This window comes from Parasteatoda tepidariorum, chromosome 3 (genome assembly GCF_043381705.1).
Source record: "Parasteatoda tepidariorum isolate YZ-2023 chromosome 3, CAS_Ptep_4.0, whole genome shotgun sequence".
Taxonomy (NCBI): domain Eukaryota; kingdom Metazoa; phylum Arthropoda; class Arachnida; order Araneae; family Theridiidae; genus Parasteatoda; species Parasteatoda tepidariorum.
The window spans coordinates 12,121,077-12,131,987 of NC_092206.1; the positions used below are offsets into that span (position 1 = coordinate 12,121,077).

The 10,911-nt window shown below is 31.1% G+C and overlaps 1 protein-coding gene across 1 annotated transcript in view; it reads left to right on the forward strand.

The window, feature by feature from the left end:
• The window catches only part of LOC107449356 (shematrin-like protein 2), a 10,987-nt gene extending 3,072 nt beyond the window's left edge, over nt 1–7,915 (forward strand). The window contains exon 2 of the mRNA XM_043051141.2: nt 7,096–7,915. Within this exon, the coding sequence (XP_042907075.1) occupies nt 7,096–7,512 (417 nt within the window). The 3' untranslated portion in view covers nt 7,513–7,915. The remainder of the gene's footprint in view (nt 1–7,095) is intronic.
• The last annotated feature ends 2,996 nt before the right edge of the window (nt 7,916–10,911 follow it).

Consider the following 10,911-nt stretch of genomic DNA (forward strand, 5'->3'; position numbering starts at 1 on the left):
GTTTTGCAAGCAATTAGTGGTACCATACCTGCCAACTTTTACGCATTTGGCGTAAAATTTTATTTCTATATTTAAAGTGGTAGTAAAATATATGTTTTCTATATATTATTTGCATTTATAAACTTAATTTATAATATTTTTAATCCAACACTATTTTTTAAAAAATTAAACATATATATTAGTATGTAATACTATTGTAGTAATCTGTATAAGCTTGTTCAAAATACAGCAAATGTTACTACCTAATATTGCATTTTAAATTTAAATTTACTACAACTGGGGAAAATCATTCTTGAAAGGATTAAAAGTTGGCAGGTATGTATATATTGCAAACTGGCCAAATTAGTAGACGCACTATAAACTTCTATGTAAAATCTTAATTATCAGGTGATACTATACAGCTTTTATTGTTTTTACGCGACCGAAACCGGTTTGCACTTGTTTACGTTCGTGTATAAATTGGTGAAATTAGACGATATGTTATATAAATTCGACAATTGGATAAAATACTTATTATATCAGATATTATATTAGTATATTAAAATAATTAGACAAAATTATTCGATACACGTTTGTGTTTTAATAATTGTATGTTTTGCACGAGTTTATATGCAATATTCTTATATTTAAACATAAATGTAATGAGTTTTTATAGAGGAGATTTTTTTATAAACTACCCATTTGTATTTATTTCTTACGTATTGCATTACAATGTTAACCAATTGATGCACGAACATAAACGAGTGTAAACCGGTTTCAGCCGCGTAAAAACAATACAACTGTATAGTATCACCTGATAATTAAGATTTTGCACTGAATCTTACAGTGCGTCTAATAATTTGGCCAAGGACTGTGTGTATATATATATATAACATAAAAGACAAAAATGATAATGGAAAAGAAAGTCATACTTGTTGTAACCGCGCGCGCCGTACGAGGATCATAATTCAGAGGGGACCTTCGGATCTACAGTCTGCTATTCTGAAACGGTTTTTTGAATTTCATTTCATTTCAGAATTTTTTTCCGTCTTATAAAGCGTATGGCTGTAAGAGATGTAAAACTTGGCTCAATATTGACAAAAAACATATAATTAAAGAAAAAAAGATAGCTGTAAATGTGATTGTTAAATCAATTATGTTACTTTTATGTTAACCTGTGATTTTTTACAATAAAAAATATGTAGGACAAACTAGTAACTCTCTTAATGTTAGAATTAATCTGCATCGTTCAGATATAAACAGCGATAAAATTATTAAAATTAATATTTCAGATACAGTACAAGATATTGATTTAAGACTGAAAAGAAAAAATAATTACATGCTTTTAAACAAAACTATTTTTCCATATGGGCTAAACGATACATATACAGATTAGCTTTAATAATTCCTCAACTTTTCGTGTTTAATCATTTTTGATCATTGCCATTTTTAATCAAATGAATAGAATTAAAAGAATTTGTAGTATCTAATGCTTTTTTTATAAAAAATAAATATATAGTCGAACTCTTCCAAAATTTAATTAAAAACACTGGATATCTAAATATAGTGTAATTAAATTCTATGTAAAATCGTTGTGTTAATTGTATGTTTAATTAAAAATTTCTTTGTTAACTAAATTTATATTTCGCCCATGTGCAAATCCGATTCGCTCAAATCCGTGGCTAAAATCTTCAAATATTTAATAAAGAATTTTTCAAAATATTTTTAAAATAAAATTTTAAAAAAAATTTGTTTTCATCAATAAATGTTAATAATTTTTTAAAATTCAACCTTATTAATATTAAAATTTTATAATTAAAATTAAATAAAAACTCTGAATTATACAGCATAATATTATCTTTCCCACATCCAGATTCGGGATAATCTAATTTAACTAATAACAAATTAAACACGCTTCTGTACTTCAGTAAAAACGCGCCATCAGTTGATTCCCTTCATCTTCTATTTCCGCTTCTATTTTCATATTTTGTAATCTGGGCAACTTGTTACAAAAACGTTTTATTTTATATTATATTTTATAACCGTCGTTGAACAGCCGACCCAATTTTTGGGTTTACGACTACTAATAATGTTCAACTCCGTAGCCTTGTAATTTTGAACCCAATTTCAGAAAACAAGGAAACTCCTGGATCAAGTATTGGGAGAAATTTGACTTCGTGGAGGACTTTTTGATAGAACTAACCAGCATTTGTGTTCCGTGGAGAGGAAGACCACGAAAACCTCACACGGTTAGCTTGACGGAGGGGGGACATTAACCCATGATCCGTCTACCACTGAGGATATTTCATGTCAGCACTGTGGTTGATGCAAGCCGGATGCGGAATTCGTATCTACCAGCCATCGCCGGGATCGATAATTTCTAACTTATAGTGATAATTGCTGGTTTCTAGAATGATAATTGATAGAATGATAATTGCCGGCCAGGTGGCCGAGCGGTTAGCGTGCCTGACTGCGAAGCCATAGGCTGCGGGTTCCAATCCCGCTCTGGGCATGGATGTTTCTCTCTCTCTCTCTTTGTGCTGTCCTCTGTAGTGTGTGTGTGATGTGTGAATGTGGCCCACCCTATAAGCGAGTTTGTGGCAGTGTGGCGTGGCTTTGACTTTGGTTCACAAGTGCCCACTGGGTAACGCGAAATGAGCAACAATTCTGGCATCTTCATAGGCAAAGATTCAAATTCTGTGCCTGCCATTGGAAGAATAAAAAAAAGAATTATAATTGATTGATAGTTTCGGTGATAATTTTCAACTATTTGAACAAAAAAATAGTTTATTGAACACATTTAAAGATTTATTTATTTCATAATCGCTGCGTCAGATACATTCAATAAAGAACATTACGTGGTTGCACGTGTGGTCCACTTCACCAAATTTATACTTTTATAGCTGTCTGATGTCACGCACATTTTTTTTTTTAAATTCCTACTATTAGTTCACACTCTCCCTATATATATATTTATATATCTATATATCTTAATATTATATATTTATATATCTTTAATAACATACATTTTATTCCTCTATTCAAGTTCAAATACATTTTTTTTTAAACTTGTAGTGGATGACACTTAATGTAAATACAGTTTTTTTTACAAGAATTAATTCATTTATTAAATTTAATATTGTTGTTGTAGTCCATTTACGTCGCACTAGAGCTGCGCAATGGGCTATTGGCGACGGTCTGGGAAACATCCCTGAGGATGATCCGAAGACATACCATCACAATTTTGATCCTCTGCAGAGGCTATGGCACCCCCGCTTCGGTAGCCCGATGACCTGCATGCGAAGTCGAGCACTTTACGGTAGCACAGTTTAACGAGGACCAATACCGCACACCCTCCGTCCCTACGCAGACTAATCCAAGTTAGATTATTTAATAAAAAGTAACTGATATAAAAATTTTCTTTGTGGACCTAAGTTGAAATTGACTTTTAAAATTTTTTTAAATTTTTTTTTTAATATTACATGTTTATGTAATGATGCAATAAAATAACAGATATTTAATCTTTCACCTGTAAATTTGAATAATGATTTAAAAAATATATAGATTAGAGCTGATATCAAATAATTCGTTGGTTATTTTTGTGATGTGCAGGTGTTTGATTTCTCCATTAAGGATCACGTCATTATTTGTTCGATAAAAATATCGATATGATAGTGTAATCGATACTCCGTTCGTTGTAAAAAATTTATTTGCTTTTCCCAGATATTTTTCTGTGCAGTAAAAATTCATTTTCATTTCATTCAAATTATTGCAAAAATTAAATTTTAGGAATGTAATATTTCTGAATACGCATTAAATAAAAATTCTTTATTTTTACCATGAAATGTTTATTACTTTGTTGGTGAATAGAAAGATATCTAGCCTATTTGAGCGCGACATCTTTTTAATCACAATTACTTAAAGGATTTCTTTCATTATTTTAAATACATTACACATGGTTTTTAAAATCACATACTAAAAATGCAGCCATGTTTAAATTATTATTTTCTTTTAATCAATAGATTGTTACGATCACAACAAACAAACCTTACAGAAAGTCTTGCTGCCCTTTCCTGTGTTGAAAAAACAATTATTAATGTTTTTATTAACCATGTAAAATATTTGAGTGGTAACGCTTCGTTCAAAAGCGTTTAGAAAAAAAAATATCGTAGAAATGTTCTATGAAGGTAAAAAGTAGCAACCTTAAAAAGTGAAACCTAAAACCTACTCTGCGTACGCTTTTGTGTATATATTTTAAGTTGTATTAAATGGTTTGTTTGTCAACGAATCCGTAATTATTCGTTTTTAAAACCACTATTTCAATAACTCTGACGTCATAGCAGAAAGTGACTATTTCTTTTTTTTTCCAGTTCTTTCTTTTTAATGCATTTATTACGGCTTTGAATTCGGCGTGATGGATTTTTAGAGAATTTAAACATTTAATTTCAAATAACAAATTAATAGACTTCGACGTAGAGTGCACCCAAAAGCATAACAACTGCTGCCACTTGCAAACGAAATTTCCGCCATCGAAAACAAACAATTATATAAGTAAAAAGGAAAAAAAATGCGTTAAAAAAATGGAAAACAATACTTGTGATTCTTCTACCGGAAGTTGAAACAACTTATGTGTTCAGAACCTGACAACGGCAGGGGCATATGGGGCAGTTGCCCCACATCAGAGTGGGCCCTCAAATCGAATAGAAAGTTTATTTTAAGTTTCCTTCTTTAAAGAACTTTTTTTGAACAAAATATCAGTACAGTGTAAAACCCGTCAATTTTATGTTAGCTTTTCAATTAATCTATCGTGTAAATACGAAAAATCTATATTTCGTAAATCCATTGCTTTCTAATGCGGAATTCAGCTAAATTTTCGCAATTTCGATGGACAAATTCAGCCAATCAAAAGCCTGCATTTTTACTTATCACAAAATACGATGTGTTTACAAAAATACAGGCTTCTGATGGACTTAAGTGAGCCATCGTAATTGCGAAAATTTAGCTGAATTCCGTCTTATAGTCAGCAAGGATATGAATTTTTTCGAAGGTAGATGACAAAGTTAACAATCAGAAAACTGAATTCGACGTAACGGACATAGAATTGTCAGACAATCAATAAAATGGACCGAACGTTACTTGTCTGATAATTGGAGGGGGGGGGGACTGTATAGCTATTTTAGGTTCGAGTCAATTTTCTTGTTACTTAAGTATAATGAGGTAAAAAATTTAAAAATCTCCATAAAGTTCAGTTCTTCATTACTGAAATAATAAAGCAGAGGGGGCCTCCAAAAAAGTTTTTGCCCCGGGCGAATTAGGCTAAGTCGGGCCCTGTATGTGTTACTCTCAACCTTACCATTGAGAACACGAAGCCCGGTCGAGAATAAAGTGATGTGATAAAATGACAAAAAATGATGAAATGACATAATTTAAGTATTAAGTAACACTTAATAATTGAGACTGCTGATTTATTTACAATTATAGCTATATTCATTTTTATACGCTTTTTTTATGATAGGTTATAACCAAAAATTACGTTTCACGATGATGAAAAAAATTATATAAAAACAAAATTTATTATTAAATAATTTCGTTAAAAATTTCTTTTTTTTCAACCGTATTTTTGGATTCAGGGCTTAGATTTGTTTTAGCTTTCAAAAGACTATTAATCCGCATATTATGTGATTATTTAACATTAATTTTGCACCTAGTTGTTGCTTTGAATAGTTAAAGTAAATTTTGAAACCACGACAAATATATCCACTCTCTGGCTAAATTATTAGACGCACTATAAGATTCTATGTAAGATCTTAATTATCAGGTGATACTATACAGCCTTATTGTTTTTACGCGGTTTGCACTTGTTTACGTTAGTGTATCAATGTGTTAAATTAGACAATATATAATATAAATTTGACGATTGGATACATTAGACGATATATTATATAAATATAAAATATTTATTATATCAAGCATTATATCAGTATATTATAATAATTAGACCAAACTATTAGACCTGACTGTATTTTCTTAAAAATTGCATGTTTTGCACGAGTTTATATGCAATACTTTTATATTTAAACATACATGCAATGGGTTTTTATTCAGGAGATTTCTTATATACAGTGCACTCCCGATTATCCGGGTTAATCACCGGGACAGGTCGCACGGACAATCGAAAAACACGGATAATCCGAAAACTCCTTTTATTAAAGAAAAATTCAATATCAGTACAAAAATTTACATAACATCAAACTAGGAATTTTCCTTATTAAAAAATGTGTAATGCGTCTTCGCCATATATCGATACACATATTTTACGAATAGCAGTAATGTCACTGTAATCAAATCCTCCCTTATAATCTAATAAAGTTTCCACAGAGCAGCAGAATGAGAAATTGTATTTCCCTCATTTACTACATCTTCTGCATCAGTTACTATCATCACTATTTATTTAACAACATAACGATGTCTTCATCAGTCAAATACTAGAAGTCAGGCTCACATGCATCACTTTGAAGTCAATCTTCTAAATTTTCTTCATCAAGAATTTCGAAACCTTCGATTTCTTTTGTTTGTTCGAGAATACTGTTATCATATTTTTCTTGAACATCTGAAGAGGATTGTTCATCAAGCGGTATGATCTTTCTCCAAGATCGTGATAAAGTAGACGATTTTATCTTTGACCATGCTGCTGATATTCCATATACTGCAATCCAATAACGAATATTGCTTCCAAAAATTTGGTAGTGTTATAACTTCATGATTCAAATATTTTTAATCTTGAAAATGTTTCTCTTTATATTTTTTGTGTGACTCCGGTATGAGCACGGATAATCTGCAAACCGGATAATCCGCGCACGGATAATCGAGAGTGTACTGTACTTCCTATGCGTATTTATTTTTAAACGTATTGCATGACAATGTTAACCCATTGTTACAGGAGGTAAACAAATGCAAACCGGTTTCATCCGAGTAAAAACAATACAGCTGTATAGTATCACCTGATTGTTATAATTTTGCACGGAATCCTATAGTGCGTCTAATCATTTGACCAGAGACTGGATATATTTCCCTTATGCATCCATTGTTTCTTAGTAATAGATGTTATCTTTTCAGTGGATTTTCCTAGTGATTGCATTTGAAACAGTCTATGCTGTGACATCTGGGAACACTTATCAACACAGTCATCAGCACAATCATCAACCTACTCATAAATTCTACGTGAAAGATTTCTACTCACCTAGCTATGGTGGATATGGATTAGGTGGATACGTATTAGGTGGACACGGATTAGGTGGACATGGATTAGGTGGACACGGATTAGGTGGATATTACGGATCAGGTGGATACGGATTAGGTGGATACAGGCCATCCGCCTATAAGAATTATAGGCCACACTACGCTGCCTCTTATCAACCTGATTACTGGCACGGATCTGGTTATTTGTACGATCCTTATTTCCACGGCAGTTATGATCACGGCATAATCCCTGTTAAGGTTTCAGGATATGATTACGATGATTGGAAACAGTAAACATTCAAATATATCAGATAAATTGACCTAGTAAAATCGAAACGTGGTTCAAGGCGTGGAATTATAATTTAAAATAATGAGTACAATCAAACAAAAAAAGAATATATGACATGCATTTCGAAGATTGTACAGTAAAGATAATGAATGGTATGAAAATCTCTATCAAACTTGCTCTGACTGTATCATAATGCAAATAAAAGGAATTAAAGACATAGGTTTAATAATAAAAAAAAAATCATACTTTCGATAAAGAGGAATAAATTGTAATTATGTTATATTATTTATCAGAAATGCATTAAACATTTTCAATGGAAATTTTTTACCAACTTTTTAATCATGTGCAAATTGTTTACTTCAGAACATCTGGGTTCAGAAAATGGTTAATCAATTTTTCAACCTCACAAGCATTGTTTTTTATTAAAAAATAGTTAATATTTATTTATTTTTTATTGTTACATATTATTGAATATAGTTATATTTAGTGGAATGGATAAGTGTGATTGTACTGTTAAAAATTTTTCCTGAAGAAAAATTTTTATTTTTATGTTTAATAAATAAATGTTTTAAGAAAAGACTTTGTGAAATATTTTCAATCTCATTGTGACAGAAAATTATTCACCTGATGCCTTTAAATCTAATATAAGATATTTCTGTGCTTTTCATAAACCAATTACTGGTCGTAAAATCTGCATAGTGATTCAGAAAAAGGTATCAATCCAAGTAACTTTTGATCTAATGATTAGATTATTGCGTATCTTGAAATGCATATTTTAAACATGAGGAATAATAAGCATTTTATACGAATTAAGTAACGAAATCGCGCACAAAAACAAATTTTGTCTCAGTAAACATAAATTGTATGGGAGCTTTTTAATCTCAAAAATAGGGTAGGTTTGCAAGATAGAGTTCCAATAGAGTGATTAAGAATTTTATCCCATAAATGGCTTTGTTTGGGCCGGGATAGCCTAGTTAGTAGGGCACTGGGCCCATGTCCAAGAGTTCGTGAGTTCGATCCCCGCTGCCGAAGACTCCCCTTGTAGCAAATGGTGACTGAGGCACGTTTAATCTGTCGAGTCGCAAAGTCCTCCATGTTCCCATAACAAATCAATACCTCTGGGAGTACTGGTCCAGGAGTTTCCTTGTCTTCTGGATTGGGTTCAAAATTACAAGGCTACGCAGTTGAACATTAGTGGTCGTAAACCCAAAATTGGGTCGGCTGTTCAACGACGGATATACAAAATAAATAAATAAAAATACTTTTTTTTTCTCGTTTAAAAATATTTTTGTACCTCGAGAACTAATAACAGAAATCAAAGCTCTCGCTTTTAAGCACAAAATAACTTTTACTCGTCCATTTATAAAAACTATTAATTTATTAAACGAAACATTTTGAAATTATAATGGTATACAAATTTTTACCCTTTGATAAATAACATAATTTTTTAATTGAAAAATGCTGAATTTTCTGAAAATGAAGATGTTAACTCTAAGATTTTATCGCTACAAAATAACATAATTTTTTTTTCTTCCAATTTTGGTTTAAATATTCTAACTACACCCCTGTGAGAGGGCAGGGAATTGACTCGCCATTTTCAAACCTTTAACTACGTAATCACTTTTTTTTGCAGAGATCCTCAAGTCTTATCTTTTGTTTACATTTGCAGTAACTTTCTTTTTAATAGATAAGGCTTGAGTAAAGACTAAAGCGTCAACCTTCACCTGTTCAATTTCCCCAGTGAAGAATTCTTAATACAAAAAATAGAATGTTATTTTTTCTAGAAAAATAAAGGAATATGAAAAATAAATTGATATCTAAAATAAATTTTTTTTCTAAAATCAAGAATCTTCTATTCAGGGCTACAGTCGAACCCCTCTATAGTGAACAAGGTTTATAGTGAACTCCCGGATATAGTGAACGAAATGTTCGCTTCCGTGCCTTGCTACACAAGTATAGTGTTATTTTTTGTGGATATAGTGAACCAACCAAAGAAAGGAAGTTGGATATCATGAACTTTTTTCTGTCTTCGCACTGATTTATTTTCTTCACTTTTTATATAATAATTTTGAAATTTCTACTTCAAAATAAATACATATACCGATTTTTAAAACCATCTATTGCGTTGAATGTAGCAAAAAGCATTTTTTTCTAGTTTTCTTCATTATTGAATAGCATTATTGAATTGATTCAGCATTAAAAAAAGTCGCAATCTACCAGCATCTGGACAAATGTTTCAAATCAAAGCAGATGAATTTGCTGAGTGATTTTGTGAGACTACTTTTATGCGTTCGAATGGCTGGTTAGACAGGTTTAAAAAACTGAGTAATATAAATTCTGGAAAAATTTTCGGAAAGCCGGGAAATGTTTCCATACCTGCTAAAGATAACTAATTTTTTTTGGGACGCAAGACGAAGAATAATAAAAAATAAAAGTTAACACATTTTTTGTTGCTACGTATTATTTTTCATTCATTTTTGTACTTCATTTTATAGGTCAATTAATGAAAGAATACGTAATAAAAAAGGGGAATTTGGAGCTATTAGTTAAAATTCCTTGAGGAATGGATATAGTGAAGTCCCAGTTATAGTGAACCGAAATTTCTATCCCTTGAATGTTCGCTATAGTGGGGTTTGACTGTATTATACTGTACCTCTTAATTTAGTAAACGTTTATTTTGCTCGAAGCGATAAATATTGCTCGATTGTGGTAAACTTATAAGCTGAACTCGAGCAGCAACTTACCGGCCAAATATATACAGTTTAGAGCTTTTAATTTGATGGGATGAACAACTAAAAACATATTTTGCCTAATCTAATAACGTAAAGCCACCACATGAAAAGGCAGAATATGATATTAAATGAAACAACTGGAATTATTTTAGTTTTACTAATTGTGTTGGTATATGTGTTACAGTTTTGTGTATAATTTCTCAGTGTTTTCAGTACTGATATTTATTTTTTTCCCACCTCGCAGGAAGAACGGGTAATCTACTATATTTTCAATATTCGAAGATTCAAGTCATTAAAGTGCAAACAAACAAATTCATCTATCAAAATCAAAGAGAGAGAGAGTGTGAGAGAGAAAACTCTTTGTTAACTCTAAATTTATATTTTTACCATGCGCAAATCCTATTCGGGCAAATCAGTGGTTAATAATCTCCTAACATTTAATAAGACATTTTTACTCAAATTTTTTTTTCTCCAATAAGTGTTATAATTTCTTTAAAAATCATCAAAATCTAAATTCAATCTTTCATTATTTATAAACTTATATTTTATTTTATAACAGTCTTTGAACAGCTGACGCAATTTTTGAGTTTACGACTACCAATGTTCACCTCCGTAGCCTTGTAATTTTGAACCCAATCCAGAAAACAAGGGAACTCCCGGACTAAATAATCG